Genomic DNA, 18489 nt, shown 5'->3' with positions numbered 1-18489 from the left:
GGGACGGTATCAGGGGCTGTACCGGGGTTGGGGGCTGTGGCCGGGACGGTATCGGGGCTGTACCGGGGTTGGGGCTGTGGCCGGGACGGTATCTGGGGCTGTACCGGGGTTGGGGGCTGTGGCCGGGGCGGTATCGGGGGCTGTACCGTGGGTTGGGGGCTGTGGCCGGGGCGGTGTCGGGGGCTGTACCGTGGGTTGGGGGCTGTGGCCGGGGCGGTGTCGGGGGCTGTACCGGGGGTTAGTGTCTCCGGCCGGGGCGGTCTCGGGGGCTGTGGCCGGGGCGGTATCGGGGGCTGTACCGGGGGTCGGGGGCTCCGGCCGGGGCGGTGTCGGGGGCTGTACCGGGGGTCGGGGGCTCCGGCCGGGGCGGTGTCGGGGGCTGTACCGGGGGTTGGGGGCTCCGGCCCCGCTCGCTCACCTTTTTGATGTTGGATTTGGAGGCGGGGTGAAAGTCTTTCTTGCACATGAAGTTGGCGAAGGATTTCCCCATGGCGGCGGCGCTGGGCCCGGGTCGCTCTGCTGCGCCGGGCTGGGGCCCAGCTTCCGGGGCAGGGGGCGGGGCTTCCTGCAGGGGGCGGGGCTGGGCGAGACCTGCCCCCACTCGGAGTCGGGCGGCGGGCTGCGTGCGCCAGGTGAGACCTGCGCGGAGCCCGCCCGGGCCTGACAGCCCGTAGCCCCGCCCCGCGGGATCCCCGCCCCTCCCCGCCAACCCCAGTTCCCGGGATCCCCCCTCCCGCCGCTGACAGTTCCGGGTCCCGACAGGATCCCTGTACCCTCCCCCCCGCGCGCGCCTGGCCCCGCGGGACCCCGGTTCCCCGCCCCTCTTGAGGGGAGCAGCCAGACGGGCCCGGGCTGCACTAACGGCCCCGCGGCCTGGAGTCCCGGCTCCCGCGGGAGAGCGGCTCCCCGTGGGCCATTGCGCCCGGCAGCTCTCGCCCAGCGGGTGGTTTCTAGTCTGTGTTTCGGGACCCAGGCCAGAGAAAAGCAGCGTTCAGCCAGCGGCGTGGTAGCCTCCAGCGCGCGGTGACATGCTTCGCTGCTCTCGGCTCCTGTTCATGGCAGCGGAGCACCCCCACCTCTGCATGTTAAGGTCATTCCTGTACATTATTGTGTATTTCAAGGATGGCTTCGAGACCCACTGAACCGCGCTCCTGTGACACATTTGTGGCGCTGCCTCCAGCAACAGTTGGCAGCCGGGTTTTTTTTGGAAAAAATTCAGATAGACCCTGTGATGAAGTGCAAGAGATCGTCTATTTCCCTGCCGCTTCTCATAAGGCAGGAGACAAGCTTGAGGTAAGAGCAAAGTGTTTGTGAACAGAAACTAACCGTGCTTGTCCACCGTATAATAAAAATAGTAAAGAATTAAACATTAGTTTTAAAAAATCTCCTATGTTTGGCCAAGCACAAGATGTAAAATAGTGTTAGTTTTGTATTGCTGTGTAATAGCAGAGCAGGATCGTAACCCTCCATCAGAAATACCCACTGACTTAGTGCCCTGAGAGTCAGCTCAGTGCACCCCTTCAGATTCTGCTTTTGAGGACCCTCTTTTATTTGACTCACTCTAAACCCACTTTTTGTGGGTCCCATTCTAAGTCAAGCTTGGCCTTTTGTGATGAAGACGGCTGTTAGTAGCATGTTAGTTTATTTATAGATACCCAACATCTCCTACAGCAGATAATCTAGACTCTTATCTAGCTGCAGCATAGAAGTTAGTTTGTGGGCCTTTTGAAATATGTAGCTAACTACCTCCCTAGCAACGTTTAACAACCAATGACCTTGATTGGAGAAATATTTTAAAATAGAGTTTGGGGATCCAAAGTATGTGCGGGTATCCCTTTAATCATTTGAATAGGAAACCAGATATTATTTTGTCTTCCGCTGCAAATTAGGAATGGAGAACCCTTAAAGAGAGCTTGTTTCTATTAATTATACTACTTCACTTACATAGTATATACATGTATTTCTATTGAATTTGGGTTTTTTAATGATAGTTTACTATTCTATGGTTTTGTGGGATAAGCAGGGCCAGGGCCAGCTCCAGCGGGGATAAGGAGAAGAGGCGGAATTTTAAGTAAGATACGATTTTGTTGGTAGCTTCTCTCACAAAGGAAATCTAGCTGAATGAGAACTTTCAGGCCCTGCATTCATTAAGTAGCATTTTGATTTTTGATTACACTTCTCATGCCATGGTTTATGTTGCAGTGCACTTATATAGAAATTGAGCAAGCAGCAAAAACATATGCGGTTGTTTTGAGTCGTCCATCTTGGCTATGGGGTGCTGAAATGGGAGCCAATGAACATGGAGTTTGTATTGGGAATGAAGCAGTGTGGGGACGAGAAGAAGTCTGTGATAATGAAGCACTCCTAGGCATGGACCTCCTCAGGTTGGTACATACTCGTTGTATTTAGATAGATATATTATGTTGAATTGGGTTTTAAGTTATAACCCAGATACAAGTTTTTATATAGAAACGGACGTATCTCTGAAGGCAAGGACCCTGCCTTCTCTACTGTTCTGTTCTTGGTTAAAATATGAACACTTCTAGGAAGAAAGGCCTGCTCCAACTTCTGTTAAAGTCATTGTGAATCTTTTACATGGCTGAAGCATTAATGTGGAATGTGCAAATGAAGATATTAGAAATTGTTCTATCAGTATTTCTAGAATTTTTTTAAAGATATAATTATGAATTGAAATTCTCACAAGCACACAATTGCAGTTTGACGGGTTGGGATTATGCCTTGTAATATTCTTCCCCAATTTTTTTTTCTGTCTCAGTTTTGGCCACAGATCCCCAAATAAAACAAATGTACAAAAACAAAAAAAGTCAGCTTCTTTTTTGCCAATTTCCAGTTGGCCAGAAACAAGCAATTAAGAACAAAACTAGTTTTACTATGGTAGAAGTCTCTGCCAATAGTTTAACCCTTTTTTCTTAATTCAGAGCAGGCAGTTAATTCCCACCTGGGAATGGGGGGTGAATGAGGACACTTCCTGGGAACGTTCTTCCTCCCTCGCACACTTCCATTTTATTGCATCCTCCCCCATGGAGGAGGCACAGCCAATCAGATATACAGTCCAGCAGCTTAACAAGGAGCTCAGGTAGGTTCCTCCTTTCTTCCCAGTGAAGGGGTCTGATCCCTTTCTGGTTAGGCAGAGACAGGGTACCCACACCCCACCACAGTATTCACTGTTCAGATTCAACTTTAATATTCATGTTCAAGAATTCTTCTAAAACAAGATAAATACATAAGGTAACATCTTAATTTTGTTTTAGACTTGGACTCGAAAGAGCAGATACAGCTGAAAATGCCCTCACTGTCATGGTTGACTTGCTAGAAAAATATGGACAAGGAGGAAACTGTATGGAGAGTCACATGGCATTTACCTACCATAACAGTTTTCTGATAGCTGATAGAAAGGAGGCTTGGGTACTGGAGACTTCAGGAAAATACTGGGCAGCAGAGAAAATAGAAGGTATGGGTAACATTCTTCATTAGGGTTTTAAATCTTCCCACTGCAACAGCATTAGTAATTCCCCCCCTTTTCATATACAAACCTCTTCATTAGGATGTGAAGGATCCAGCTAGCTTCTGGGTACATGTGTGCCACACTGCTTTCATGTCAATAACAGAAATGGGTCTTTAGAAGGGACTTAATTGTAGGCAGAATAGGGGCTTACGGATGAGCTCAGGGAGGTTGTACCATATATAGGGGGCCACAGATGTGACCGTGAAAGCAAACACTGATGGAGGAGAGGACATGGACAATGTAAAGCATGACAAGAGACTGGCAGAATTATGTAGAACTTTAAGGGTGGTGACAAGATGTTTAAAAACTGATGTGATAATAGATGTGGAGCCACCGGAGGGATTCAAAGAGGAGTGAGCGGATCAAATTGATAGGCAGAGATGATGATTGTTTGGGAGGCCGGTATAGTAGTTGAGCTGGAATATAACAAGGACCTGAACAAAACACTTGGCTGTGGGAATGGAAATAAAAGTGAATATCAGAGCTGCAGAGGATGAAGCAGCAGCAGAATTTGGATATGGCCTGGATGTGTGATGTGGGAGAGAGAGAGAGAAGCCAAAAATATCCCTATGACTGCAGGGGAACTCAGCAGGTTACATGAGAACTTCAAAAAAGCTGTAAAATAAAAAATATGTTTCAGTAAGCTAAATGTAAACAAATAAAATACTGGATAAATCACTGCATAAAGGACACTAAATGATCTCTTTCCCCATTTTACAAACAGAGGGTGTGCGGAATATCTCTAATCAGCTCTCTATAACAACCAAGATCGACCGGGAACATCCCAAAATGAGAGATTATGCTAAGAGCAAAGGCTGGTGGGATGGTGAAAAAGAATTTGACTTTGCTGCTGTATATTCCTACGTAAATACTGCCAGAATGACAACTTCAAGGGGCAGATACTGTGAAGGCTATAAGCTACTGAATAAACACAAAGGTACCCATTATTATTTGACTATAGCAAATCAAATAAAGTATTTAGTATGCTGTGTGCATTTAATTCAAGCGATTAAAAAGTCTGCTGTGGTAGTAAGTACATACACTGGATTAATTCAATAATAATTCAGTTGAAGACAATATTAGAGTGATTGGATTTTTAAGGGCTGTTCACTATTAAGTTTTCTAATATTTTTTGCATCTTTCTCAATTGGGTGGAGAGAAATCGTAAACAAATTTTATATATTCAACATTTAATACTGCAGCTGTACCTATAGGCCAGGGCTGGGCAAACTTTTTGGCCCAACGGCCACATCTGGGTATGGAAATTGTATGGCGGGCCATGAATGCTCACGAAATTGGGGTTGGGGTGTGGGAGAGGGCAAGGGCTCTGGCTGGGGTGGAGGCTGTGGGGTGGGGCTAGAAATGAGGAGTTCAGGGTATGGGAAGGGGTTCTGGGCTCGGTCAGGTGGGTTATTTTCCATCCGCCTACTTGCCAGAAAAAAAGACTTCCAAAAATTCACTGCCACCCATACAAGCTTGGGAAAGCTTTGGGGCAGGCCTCTATTAGTACAGTGCCTAACTGAACCCACTTCTGAACACTATTTTCATATGAATATGAAGTCATTCTGCCTAATCTTTTTTTTTGTTTTTTGTTGGACTTGAAGATACTCATATTAAAAACATAGATTTAAAAAATGTTACTGTTAAAATTATATAGTCTAGTAAAATACCCTGTCTGGAAGCAGGGTAAAGGAATTTACAGCACTATCAGAGGAAATTCTTAATTACTGACTTATTAACATGACTTTTTTCGCATTTATGCAGAGAGAAACTACTACTTCTCTTCCAACTGCTTCTATGTGGCAGCTTTTAACTGTATTACATATACCTCAAAATAGCATCTGTATTCACTGTTGCATTTGAAATGATTAAACGGAAATCAAATTGCATCCCTGGGTGCTTTTTGTTTTTTGAGCTCTGTCACCCCAGCTTTAGCACTTATTCACTGCATGCTAGGGAATTATCTATAGATAGCTTACTCTGGTGATCATGTAAATCCTGCGTCCATTTTGGGAATTGCAGGTTCTGAATACTTAATACCTGTATTATAGCAGTGTTAAGGTTCTATCAGCATTTTCACCTAAATCTCCATTTTCAGGCATTCACCTCAGCCGTTTTTAAATCACCCTAGGTGATCAGCCTGATATAGTTTCATTTCCTTTAGATTTTTTTTAAATCCATGCCTTAAAAGTGATTTAATTTAGAGCAGCAACAAAGGCATAGTTATCATATTCTACCCTTCCAAGCTTTTTCTCCCAATAGCTTAAAAAAAAAAAAGTCTTCCAGTCTACTGATCTTTGGTGTGTGGAGAAACTTTTAAAATGGCTATGATATTTATATTTGTAAAGTAGCTACTGAGAGACTATATGGGGAATCCATGATCATCAAAAACCTGATCTAGACAAGAGAAATGTAATACATAGTGCCGGCTGGACAAGCTGCTGACCTGCACTTAGTCTTGGTTTGCAATGACTGACCTTGACCAAATATGAAAACTGCCTCCTCGCTTTAGTGTCCTTCATTTGCCTGTCTGGTTTACTGTGATGAATTCCTCCTGCTGGCTTCCTCCAGCCCGTTGTGCCCATACACTGGAGAAGAGTGCACATGGTTAATTAACCATGTGCAATTCTTGAAGTGCCGCATGGGTTGCAACTTGCATCATATACAGGGAAACTTGGACAAGTCAACTTAATTTTTCTCACTGAGCAGTAGTCTTTTCTTAGAAATGGTAAGGCCATTTAAACTAGAAATCCTAATCCACTGAGAGATGGTATGAGGGAAACATAGCAAGTGTGGGAGGTTTCAAGTTGCCCTTTAAAATGGAAAAACAAATGAATAGATTAGCTGTTTTTCTCTTTTATATAAGCACTTGTTCACCTGTTATACCGGATTTGGAGAAAAAATGGCTGTAGATGCCCTTGTTAAAATATTGCCAGTACATCACTAGGCATTCACATAAACCACCACTACAGTATATAAAAAACAGAGACAGCATTTGAACACTATCTACTTTAAAATAATTTACTTTTAGAATTTTCCCAAGAATAGCCAATACCAATGAAGGGGTTCCATTCACCCCATCTCAGAAAGAAAATGATTTTCACAAGGATGCTGAACTCAAGTTTGCCTTATTTAGTTTGGTGCTTGCTGATCAGTATTACATAGCCCTTCACAAGTGGCTACGTTAGTGTGGTTCCATTCCATTCAAGATACAAAACTGATTGTTCTCTAATGCATCATTTCAGCGGGTCATCTTGAAATATAAATTACCTGGGAAGTAAAATAGTAATAGTCTAATCTCTTCAAGGTGCATTTTCAAAGCACTGCACAGGAAATCCACATAAAGTTATCATTAGTTTTACATTTTCAAAGCAGTCTAGTGGGATTTGTACACAGATAATACCAGTAAGCAATACTGTGATTTGTCTGCTTAACTCCCACACAGCATTTAGGAAGTTTAGTCTTTAATCTTGAACTATGAATTTTCATCTGAAAAGTTATTTTATCTGAACTATTTGCTAGGCTTATTATTTATCATACACTTTGGAAGTCCAAAATACATTTGTTAAAGCACTTGAGTCATAAATGCAATATCTCATTGTCATATCCTTATCAGAAAAGATAAAAATAAAACAGTAATCTTATTTGCTATTTTAAACATGTGGCTTATTCCAGTATGTATGTGGGCTGAAGGATTGATTGCTTTTATGACAGAGCTAAAGTGTCTCTTTCGTGTTTTTAACTACCGTGTAAGAAGCTAGTCTGATATCCCTTGTTTTGCACCAGTTGGCCTTTTTGCCAACATAGCATATTAACATGAACATTATCTTTGAAAAATGTGAGGAGTAAAGCAGGCAGTTCTAGCGTAGCTGATATTTAGTTGCTACTAGTCTTGTATGTACATTCATTGTTTTGTATTTTAAACAGGCAATATAACTTCTGAAATAATGATGGAAATTCTTCGGGATAAAGAGAGTGGCATTAATATGGAAGGAGGATTTATGACAACTGGAAGTATGGTCTCCATCCTACCTCAGGAGCCTAATCTCCCTTGTATTCATTTCTTTACGGGAACTCCAGACCCTGACAGGTGATGCAATAACTAATTAAAATGAAAAGTTAGCAAATGTTTTCTAAGTTATAAGATGGTGTAATTTACTTGCTTATTAGTTTCATTTTATTATTATTTTAAAACAAGTCCCAAAATGTACTGAGAGACAAATGCATAAGTCATAATTTAGGGGTTCATTACCCCTTTACATACATACATAACATTAATGTAAATGTGGGGAGATGTCATACACATTTTATCTGAGTAATTACAACAAGGCTAAGAGTTATTTGATGCCTTTCTCCAGTGAAAGTAGAGGGGATAAATGGAAGGAAAATACAATGAGGCATTGACTTCTGCTTGGTACCTTTAATAAAACTATATCAATTAAGGATCTGTGTTCTGTTTCCTCTCTCTAGGTCTGTTTTTAAGCCTTTTATTTTTGTGCCAAATATTACTCAGTTACTAAAAACCAGCTCACCAACATTTGGTCATGATGATCCAGTGAAGAAGAAACCACGGTTTCTGACTAAGCCAGATCGAAGACATGAACTCTATAAGCAACATGAAAGTGCTGCTGTGGTTATGGAAACCTTCAAGGTACATTCAATTTCACTGCAAGGTGGTGATTTGGGTAATTCACTCCACTCGTGGTTTGCAGATGTGATACTATTTAATGCTCCAGTTTGTTGGATGGTAAAGAATATTTATGTAGTGCACCAGTGTACAGTCTGTTCAGCCGCGAGTATGTATACATTTCAGAAATGCCCAGGAGCCATCAATCCTTCAACTATTTCCCTAGGCTCTGGCATGGCCAGTCAAACGTCTGTCCTGCTCAGCCTAGGGTTCCCAAAGCCTGAAATGGAGCAGACCAGAATACTCTTTCCATCTCCTGTAATTGCACCAGCCAGACCTTGGGGGTACTATTCAACAGCCCCAGCATGGAAGGAATGGCCCCAGGTCAGAGCACTCCCAGCCATCACAATTGCTGCTCTTGGGTCTAAAGGGAGGGGTTGGGGTGCCCGTTATCACTTCCTTATAGTGACAGGATTGATTCAAACACTTCAGTTTAAAAGTCACAGACTTTTCTTCGTAAGTCTCCCTTGAATGCCCCACGTTGGATACCACTGATTAAGTGCATCAATGTGCTCAGCACTGTTTTGCGTTAATATCATAATAGCTTGCGATGGTACTGCCTGAGCTCCAGATTGCATGTTGAATTATGAGGATTTTAATTTAAATTAGCTAGTGGTACCATGGACTTGCTGTAATAAATATTAGTGTATTCTTCATAAGTTGCTGTGATATATGTAGGCCAGTATGAGGATCACCAGTTACAAAAAGGCTGAGGCTTGGAGTCTGCTTAGACTCACCAGAAGGATTTCAGTATAAAGTCCTGTAACCAATAGGGCCAGGTCTAAAGTACAGTGGGGGTTGGTGCACTCTTTGGAGCAGTGTATATGGGAGCAGCAGCAGGTAGATGGGTGGGAACGGGGCTTTAAAATTGCAGCTGCAGCAATGTAGGCAGATTATGGGAGAAGCTGTAGCTAGGTACCACAGTGGACATGGAGGGTGAAGGGGGAGTGGAGAGGAGCTGCAGGGAGCCCGTTTTGTGTAAATACAGGGTTAGGAAGCACCACATTCCTCTGACCACTGATCTTCTAATACCCCACTCAAACTGAAAGCAGGGTAGGTGGGAGGGAGAACATGATTTTAGGGGTTATAGGTGGTCGATGAGTTAGTTCAGCTCCCGCTGCGGGAAGACACTGCTGGTGTTGCTACCTTAGCTAATTCAGACTAAAATGATGAAAGGGGAATAGAGATGAATATTATGGGATGTTTTGACTCTGAGGGAGATGGGGACCTCTGGTTTTCACCAAGTATTATTGGAAAATAGATGCTAAATATAGAAATCCTGGAGTAGTTATTACCAAGAGTTGTGTGATTGGCTTCTCTCTGGCTGGGCCCTCCATATCACTCCTGCCAGCTCCTTAGGTCTAATTGCCAAGGATGTGGCATCAAGCCAATCATTTTTCTGGATTTCCTGACTCTTCTGTTTCCTCTCTCTGCTGTTTTTTAACTTCTAAGTCCAGTTGTCTTCCCTTCCTTTTCATACCATCTTTAGTCAGGCTCCAGTTGTAGCTCCTGGTGACACCGTCCCACTAATACATCCTCACAAGAAACTTGAAGCAATGGAGCAGTAAGCACACCAGCCACAGATGAGGATTTCAAAGCATGCTTACTGCATTAGTACAACGTACAGCTCTGCCACACTGTGACTGTGTTTACATTATGAATAGCAGGAGCCCTAATTTCCATCAGCACAGATAAGCTGATGACAGCAATGGGCAAGGCTGTAGCCTAGACAGGGGTCAGGCTTTTATCACTGTTTTGTTTAAAGCTGCTCAGGGCAGCTCAAGACTATATGATGTGAAACAAGCCCCATTTCCTTTTTGGTACCACCTTAGAGAATTACAGGCCCCCGTTTTCCTCATTAGCATAATTGCCTATTTTTTGTGGAGCAAGGAGGCTAGTTGCTGACTTCTAAAAGATCACTGTTTTTGTTGAAGTAGAGCCTAGAATTTATTTAAACTTTCAGTCCAAAAATGGATGCCATCCAAAGACAGGGCTATTCAGAATCTAAACACCCCATTTCTAAAAAGGCACTTCTGCACAATTAAGTTTTGCTGCTGAAAGCACTGAAGAACCTTTTATTTTTACCATTCCATCCCCTCACACTAAAGGTTTGCAAGTTGTAGGTAGATGGGACAAAATACTGTATGAGGGACAGCACACCTGAGCAAGAACACTATGTAACCTAGACAAACTGGACAGCATTGATTCCTACTACCATCACAAATTGTTGTTATGGGCACAGGTACAAGAGCCTAAGTAGGAAGATGATTGACTATAGCAAGACTTTGTTTTAAACTGTACAGTGCTGTTAGAGTTTCATTGGGAAATGTATTTTTTTGTTTTTGTAGGAAAAGGGTAAAGAGATGCTGGAACAGATACGGAAGTTGGAGAAAGAGAAAATTAACAAGATGGAATCAATCCTGCAAAATCGATGTCTTGATGTTAACCAAGCTGTTAACCTTTTTTCACAGTGTGTGGAAGAGGAAATCAACACATATTGCCTAAGAGTATAAATCAAATACAGTGGAATTTGGTCTTGGTGATCATCATCCCTTGTAGTTGTATGGCTCTAGGAATCAAATCTTACTTTCCAAAAGTAATTTTTCATTGATGATTAGGCACTTAGCATCTTATACATGCTGGCCAACAGGCTTTTAATAATGATCAAACAAGAAAGATTTTCAAAGGTAGGGAATAGTTTTGCCTTTAAATGACACTTGGCTAAAGAATGACAACTAGGTGAAATTGCAGTTAGAAGCAACTTGATTAACAACTAAATAGTAGGTATTGAAATGCTTGGTTATTTTATGATTAAGATTTTCATTTGGTGCATCTTTGATTTGAATAATTCACTCTGTGAATATGCATGTAGATTTTATACTCAAGAAGTGTTACTCAAGTCGATCATCACAGCATAATTTCACTGTCTGAATTAAAATGGACAAGTGAGGACTCTCTAAGGCCTGGTCTACACTAGGACTTTAATTCGAATTTATCAGCGTTAATTCGAACTAACCGCTCAACCGTCACACCAGCCACATTTATTATCATTTAGGCTCTTTAGTTAGTTTTTTGATACACCCACCAGGCAGAGTGGGAGCTGGTGTAGCAGCTACTTCTGGCTTGCTGTGGCTGCTTGGTGTGGATGCTGGTGTGGATGGGGGCAGCCCCAGCAGCACACTCTGCTGTGGACCAGCACAGCAGCAGTCAGGCTCTGGCTCTGCTCCAGCCACACAGAAAATGACAGCCGAATTTTTTTTCATTTTTTCTGTTTTTGAATCTGACGGTTGGGTTCTGGTGTTGAGGCGGGCGGCTCCTGGCGAGCACACAGCAGCATGCAGAGCTCCAGCAGAGGAGTCCGGGCAATCCCAGAAGAGAGAGAGGTCCCCAGCATGGACCCGGAAGTCAGGATCTGATCGCTCAGTGGGGGAGAGGTGTGTGCTCTCTGAGCTGCTCCTCCCAACAAGCGCAGCGAAACAAGCTTCGAGAAGGTCTCTAAAGCATGAAAGACAAGCGATGCGATGCAGATGCAGTGCGCGTGAAAGGACCTAAGACAAAAGAGTAAAAAATCAAAAGCGCAGGCAAGGCAAGCGGCGCAACCCCAGACAGAGCCAGACACGTACTGCATGCCATGCCACTGCTGGGTCAGTGACAGTGTGCCACCAGTGACGGTGGACTCGAGGTGGCGGAATAGACGGCGGACAGTTCCCCCTCCCTGTTCGCGGAAGATGGGAAGGAAGGAATGGAGGAACGAGGCGAGGCGCGGCGCAACCACTCCCGCTTTCCTCCCTGACAGCCCCAGGATCTCACCTCACACTCTCTCCTACACCACCCCTCGTCGCCCGTTAACCCCCGATCAGAATCGGAGGAGGGGAAGAGGAAGAAGGGGCTACAAACAGGGAAAACATTTTTTTTAAATTTTTTAAATTATATAAAAAAATATATAAAAAAAATATAATATAAAAAACATTTTAAAAATGAAACTAAACACAACAAAAGGTCAATACAAACAAGCAATAGCTGGGAATAGAAAAAAAGCTTCAAAAAGAAAAAGAAATCAAAAGCAAGAGGTGCTTTGTGGGAGGTGCTTGATTATTGGGTGCGTTGGTTTGCCCACACTCAGTGCCATGCCATCTCGCCATGCCATCAGGTGCCTCTGAGCATGCATCTGTAGCAGGGTAGCGTGTGCGCGCAGGTCCTGGTGTGTCTGCTCTCTGTCAACATCCGCTCTCCTCAGAAGTGCTCGCCTCCGTGTGTGAATGTGGTTGTGCTTAGTGTGGAAGTGCTGTGGTGACTAGTGCTATGTTACTGACTTGCACTATAGACTTTACTTGCATACTTTGCATAAGAATTTGCCTCGTTTTTTTTTTTTGCTTTGAGAGAATTTTACAACAGCAGGAGTTTTGCTTTTTAACAGCCACTAAGGGCAGAGGGTCTTTTTCACTGGCAGGCCTCAGAGGAAAAAGCATCTTTTCTTTCTCCCACATCACTGGCCGCATCATATTCACATTTAACTTTCACACTTGCCACACTGCCTCCAGCAAAGGAGCTAGGCACTAACTGCTAAGGACTACTGGCTTGTGTCTGTAGGGATGCAGCTGTCTCTCTGCGCTTGTGCGCTCTCTCTCTCCTCGCTCTCCAGCTGAGATCGCGTGCGAGAGACTCTCTGAGTGGTCTTTCTCTCTAGACTTGATTCCTAGTGAGACTGAGTTTGTTCACTTTGTTGTTTTTCAACTGTGAACTGTGTTTGTTGTAGGTACTGTGTTCTAATCACCTACTTTTCACATCACACACACAGGCTCCTTCCCCGACTCCCCCCCAGCTCCCTCCAGGCCCCCTGCTAGAAGAAGGCTGCATTAGAAAGACAAAGAAAAAGAAAAGGGCAACACATGAGACAGGAAGGGCCAGGCAGGCTCCAGAGGAGGCAGAGGAGGAGCAGAGCAGAGCGGGGAGCACCTGTGAGCAGCGCAGAGGATACACCTGGGCAGGAAGACCAGCAGGCGACAGGAGCGCAGGAGGAGAGCTGGGCTGCGCTGCTTGCTCTAATGCCTTGTAGAGCTTCTGCAAGACTGCAACCGCCCGTTCTGCCCAAGCAGTGCATCTGCAACCGCCCCCTCACCTGTCCCCTGCACCCCTCCAACCCCAACGCCAGAGTGACTGTCCCACTCGCAGTGAGGCAGTGAGAACTGTCCCTCACACCGATACCACTGTGTGAGTGTAAGCTACAAATTGTAAAACCCTAACAAGCTGTTTTACAACCTCAACAGTGTCCAACTACTAAGCGGTTTACCCCCAACCAGTTATTCAAAATTAAAGCGGTTTGTTGTTACAAACTGTTGTTGCACGTTTCTTGTGTTCCTGTTCTGTTCTGTTGTTCTGGTGTGTTCTGTTGGTCAGTGTGTTTTGCATAGTGTCACCTGCTGCACTGCAGACTTGCAGGCAGCACTGCAGGGCACACACAGTGGGCAGTCACGGTCACACAGGACAGTTGTGTTCAGTGTGGTGTAGGCTGGTATCTGTTGTGTGGTTATGGTGTGCAGGGCCCTTCATGCTGGTGTATCCCCAGCATGTAAGGCAGGCCCGCCTTCACCTGCAGGCTTCCGCCAGTCACCATCCTCCCTTCCCCCACCCCCCCCTCACAAGCCCCACCCCAGCCAAAGCCACCTCACCCTTCCCCACCCCCACCCTCACCCCAAACCACCCCCACAGCCGTCACCCCTCCCCCTCCCACACCACAGCCCCTGCCCCCCCACCCATCCCTGCACCGCTTATCCAGCAACCCCATATTATTAATACAAAACACAGTATTAATAGAAAAAAAAACTTGTAAAAGTTAAAGAAAAAAAATGAAAACATAAAACAAAAATTATTATTAAAGGGAAGTGGGAAATGGTAAAAACTTAGTTTATGATCTCTTACAATCAAACTGACATGATCAGGTCACAGTCCCTCTGCTCTTACCGCAGCAGGTGTCTGGCCCAGCAGAGACTTGCTCGTCCATTCACTCAGTGCTCTTGCACAGCAATGTCTGCAGCAGCCTCTCGGCAGCCTCCACCTCACAGCTCAGCAAGCCTCAGCCAGCAAGCTGCACAGAGATTGTGGAGCAAGCACAGCAGGCAGCAAGGCTCGCGTTCACAGCAGATTGATATCACGGGTTAGCCAATCCACCGGACGCCCATAGTCAGTAAGGGCTGATGTCCTTTTTCACACGCCGTCACCACCTCTCCCACCTTAAGAGGGTTGCTCAAGAGTTTCACCAGAGTGGTCCAGCGATGAGCCAGGGCCGAGCTTTCCTTCCAGCGGCATTAGGCGATCACTGTCAGAGAGCATCCCTGTGGGTTATCGCCTGCCCGCCCAGAGTTCCTGAAGTAACGCGCCAAGAACAGACGTCACCGCGTCTAAACAGAAAAGAGTTCCTAGTTCCAGAACAAACAGCGCAGAGAGCCTGCCCACCAGCGCGTCATGAACCTTGCCCCCTCCCCCACCCTGGTTGGTCTTGCATGTTAATGTAGACCTCTGGCCTGGCAACCCCACCCAGGCTTTGGGATGGGTTGGTGCCATGGCCGTGATGCGGGGAATCCATCTAGCCCATGTTTGACATCTCCCATGGGTGCACCGCCAGTGATTCTTTTGCTTGATGCCAGACAGCAATCCGCCTGGAGCAGCTGCGACATTTTTGCCCATGCACTGCTTGCGAGAGCAGTTGCTCAAAGTCTTGTACGTGGGCTGAAGTGGCGCGCAGTGGTGTGGCTGTCTGGCGTGCCAGGTGTCTCTGCGCTATGGCCAGGCTGCTGTCACAGTCAGGTGCTGGCGCGGGTCACTTGGGACAGCAAGTCACACAGTTCAGCTGAAAAGTCCAGCATCCTGTCTGCAGCAGGCTGAACAGCAAGTGAGTCCCAGCAAAGTTCCAGAATCCTTGCTTCTAGGCCCGTCTCCACCCGTTGCCTCCAGCCCTTGGCCTGTCCCCACCATCCCCAGCAACTCCCGGCCACTTAGGTGACCCCACCATGCCCTCCACTCCGAGCCGCGGCCCCCGCTGCCACTCTCTTTCATCTGGTCTCGCCCTGCTGACCTCCCTGCGTGGCCTCTCAGTTGGTGCATTGGAAGAAGTGGCAACCGGCGTCGAGGGCGCGACCATGGCCATAATGGTGGGCGTCCAGCGGCTGCGATTTCCAGCCGCCAGCAGAGAGAGGCGCGAGCTGCTGTTGTAACCAGCCAGAGCGCGAGCAGATTTCCGCGGCGGGTTTTCCCCAGCAGAGATTGGGGTGGCGGGATTGTCGGAATGGGCAGCACATTGGGGGGAGCATGCATTCATTTGAAACACCATGCATTGCTTCAATTGGGGGCTTCTCCCGAAATTTGTGATAGCACAGTGCAGTGCAGTTGGGATTTGTGGGCCGTGAATGTGAACAAATTCGACTCGTCGTATTATTATGTTTACATTAAGGATAAGAGCAAATGGAGAAGCCACTATTATGCATCATTATCCTTTGAGATTATTTTATTCCTGTAAAACAAATGTCACAGCACCAATACTTATTTTAACTCTATTAATAATCCTCCAGTTGTACAATTGCAACACTAAGAAAAATATTTTACTGTCAGCAATAAGTTTTCATGACAGTTGTACAGTAGGATAGACTATCGCTCAATCTAGTATTACTCTAATAGGATACATGTACTTTACAGTTGCATTGCCACTTCCACAATTATGGATGACAAGTTAACCTTCAAATTAACACATTGAGTCTGAGTGTGCCTAAAGTAATCTGCCATTTTAAAACCAAATTACAGCTTCAGCTTTACAATAAGTAAGTTGTACTGAAATATGTTAATATAGCTTAGACTTTCAAGTTGCTTTAAGGTAATGAGTGTTTGGTATCTTAGCAATACAAAATGTCCTGCCAGTTACCACAAAACATTTAAGCTTAACATCCTTATACATTTGCTAACCTTTAGTTAGAAAGAAGTGTTTTGGTTTTATGTACTACTCTCTGATTACTTTGAAATGAATTTTGCTAGTGCATTTTTCAAGACAGCACTGGATTGTTTTTCATCATCTTTTTATTGAATCATTGCCTGTTTAAAAAACACAAGAACAATGAATAATAGGTCTGAGTATTTAAAGATCTGAAGTGTGCATACTCTTACAGCATGACAGTTTTAAATAGAGACTCTTCAAACTTTTCTTCTTTAGATGAACACCTTGTTATTCGTAACTTGTCTTGCCAGAGCTGCTAATTTATTAAAGATTTATTTCAACAAAGCTAAATCCTTGATCCTGTATTAAAGTCATGATGAATTTGTAACATTACCTTCATATTCTTGGCAAGAGACTGGAAGTACAGATGCAGGATTCTGACTTCATTCATACAGAATCAAGCAAAAGGTAAGGTAGACTGGTAAAGGAGAAAAGTACTTAAAAGTATCTGAAGTATAGAATGTATAAAATAACTGTTGATATTACTGGCATACTAAAAATCAGTTTAAATTTTCTGTAACTGGTTAGTAACCGCAATCAGTATTAGCATAGAAATCAGAGATAAATTTATACAAGTATTTTTAAAAAAAACAAACAGTTTTCCTGGATAAATTTGAAGAACTTTACCTATTTGTATATTTTCTCCATTTAAAACTGTTGCTTTTCTGTGCCTATAACTAAGCCTGTGTAATAGAAATAGAGTGCAGGCCACACTTTCAATTGCATCGAGATAGACTAACATCTAATTATTTAGCAACAAATACCTACTTTAGTCAGCAAAATACTGTGAGAAAACATTCTTGTAATATTTCTTTGTGTTAGGAGGAACACCCACTAGCAGAGGCATGAAAAATACAAGCAGAGGAAACCCTCGTATCCTACAGCTACCGTGAATACCACCTGCCAAGTGGGGAGGCTCTTGAACCTTCCCCCACAATGTAAAGTATTTGAAATAACACCACTTCCATGGCAAGAAGCTTTTGGAAGTGATCAACACACTTTTTATAATCCTAAAAATTAAATAGACGGTTTAAAATTGTGATCAGGATTCTAGCTATGACAGACCCTCCAGAAAGCCTTACAATAGTTTTGTAGATGCTTTTCTCTGTGTAGGGGCTACATCCGATGTACAATGCATACCGGTCCTAGAAGTAGGTTACCTCTCCCTCCAATGGCTCTATACTGGTTTGTTTTATCACACACTAGTAATGTTAACAGACTGAAGTATTGGGTGCATCATCTTACCCTTGTTTTACTGACACACACACACACACTCTTGCCTTTTGTCGAAAAAAACTTGGCTGTATAGACAAGGCCTTAGAGTCCTCACCTTTGTATAACAACTACATACTGGATTCTTGATTTCATATAAAAAGAGCTACAGAATTTTAGCAACTCTGTATCACCCCTGCCCCCATCAAAGTGATAGTTCTTGAAATGGACTACATAAAGATGACTAAGTTATTTCAGATATTCCACCTGCCATTGAGACATCTTGATGATTTGTAGTTTTACAAATCCAGGGTTACTCTTTTGTAAACTGTATCCTTTCCATCACTATGTGAAATAGTCCACAAACAAAAGATGAAATTGAAACTGAGTGGAGTATACAAAGCAAACTAAAAAGATAAGTTTTACATGCAGACTTTTAGGTTTAGCGATCAGAGGCGTTACAAATAATGCCAGCAGGTAAAACATTTTTTGTAGAAGTTTGATTAAGGTGACCGTGACTCCTCTGTGTCTGTGCTAGCAAACACTTAGAACCCCCCACAAGATTTCCTGAAGCTTCAGTAATACAAAGAGTGTTCATAAACTGTCAAGAGGATTTTTTTTAATAAAGTGATTTGCTATGTTCCACCTCAGCTCCTACTGAATGTGTTTTCGACAGCGAGCCATTTGGCAGTCGTACCACTTTGAGCGGTGATCTTGTCACACCTTCGAGAAGGGCACTCAAATGGACAGCTTCGTGTTAAAACTCAGGTACTGAAAGAAGCTGTTGGGTCAGAACTTAGCTCAAGCCTTAGTCACCAAGACTGTGGTGGGTAGGATTGTGAAGTAAGAACTGTACTTTTCTACATGATAGTGCTTGATTCATCACTACATTACACCAAGTCATAAATTGGACTACCTTACTACCTGCTCATAATGAGTGTGGATGTCCCGTTATGTGCGCAGCCTAGATTCCAACATGGCAGTGACATTTTGGCTATTCCCCTGTAGTTTCTATAACACTTTCCCTTTCCTGGCCTAAAGTGATATGTAGTGTAGATGGTGTGCTAGATTCTGGAGTGGGTC

At 44.2% G+C, this 18489-nt stretch overlaps 2 protein-coding genes and 2 long non-coding RNA genes across 5 annotated transcripts in view; 2 read left to right on the top strand and 2 right to left on the bottom strand.

Annotated features, from left to right (window-relative positions):
• The window catches only part of CIR1 (corepressor interacting with RBPJ, CIR1), a 42593-nt gene extending 42035 nt beyond the window's left edge, over positions 1–558 (bottom strand). Inside the window, exon 1 of one of the 2 annotated variants that reach the window (XM_039495543.1) lies at positions 419–558. In XM_039495543.1, the coding sequence (XP_039351477.1) occupies positions 419–490 (72 nt within the window). In that variant the 5' untranslated portion in view covers positions 491–558. The remainder of the gene's footprint in view (positions 1–418) is intronic. The other variant, XM_039495542.1, reaches the window with a different exon arrangement.
• A 30-nt stretch (positions 559–588) lies between these two features.
• Positions 589–10762, top strand: SCRN3 (secernin 3). The gene is made up of 8 exons (XM_039495545.1): positions 589–632; positions 1122–1293; positions 2203–2384; positions 3273–3472; positions 4251–4463; positions 7454–7616; positions 7997–8177; positions 10562–10762. The coding sequence occupies exons 2-8, from the start codon at positions 1123–1125 to the stop codon at positions 10724–10726; spliced, it is 1275 nt and encodes a 424-aa protein (XP_039351479.1). The 5' UTR covers positions 589–632; position 1122; the 3' UTR covers positions 10727–10762.
• On the bottom strand, positions 3791–6227 carry LOC120375014. Its single transcript, XR_005586397.1, has 2 exons — positions 6004–6227; positions 3791–4141 (listed from the first exon to the last, which is right to left on the bottom strand). It is a non-coding gene; the product is annotated as an uncharacterized LOC120375014 (long non-coding RNA).
• Positions 10763–15675: 4913 nt separating the features above from the next.
• On the top strand, positions 15676–18051 carry LOC120375013. The gene is made up of 2 exons (XR_005586396.1): positions 15676–16602; positions 17017–18051. It is a non-coding gene; the product is annotated as an uncharacterized LOC120375013 (long non-coding RNA).
• Positions 18052–18489: the final 438 nt, after the last annotated feature.

This window comes from Mauremys reevesii, linkage group 11, assembly GCF_016161935.1.
Source record: "Mauremys reevesii isolate NIE-2019 linkage group 11, ASM1616193v1, whole genome shotgun sequence".
In the NCBI taxonomy this organism is placed as follows: Eukaryota; Metazoa; Chordata; order Testudines; family Geoemydidae; genus Mauremys; species Mauremys reevesii.
This window is presented reverse-complemented; position numbering and strand designations above follow the sequence as displayed.

Bases quoted from the DNA above. Each gene is read 5' to 3' on its own strand.
- SCRN3 (XM_039495545.1), top strand. From the start codon at position 1,123: ATGGCTTCGAGACCCACTGAACCGCGCTCCTGTGACACATTTGTGGCG. The intron at 3,473-4,250 runs GTATGGGTAACA...TTTTACAAACAG, and splicing joins GGCAGCAGAGAAAATAGAAG to AGGGTGTGCGGAATATCTCT. The intron at 8,178-10,561 runs GTACATTCAATT...TTGTTTTTGTAG, and splicing joins TGGTTATGGAAACCTTCAAG to GAAAAGGGTAAAGAGATGCT.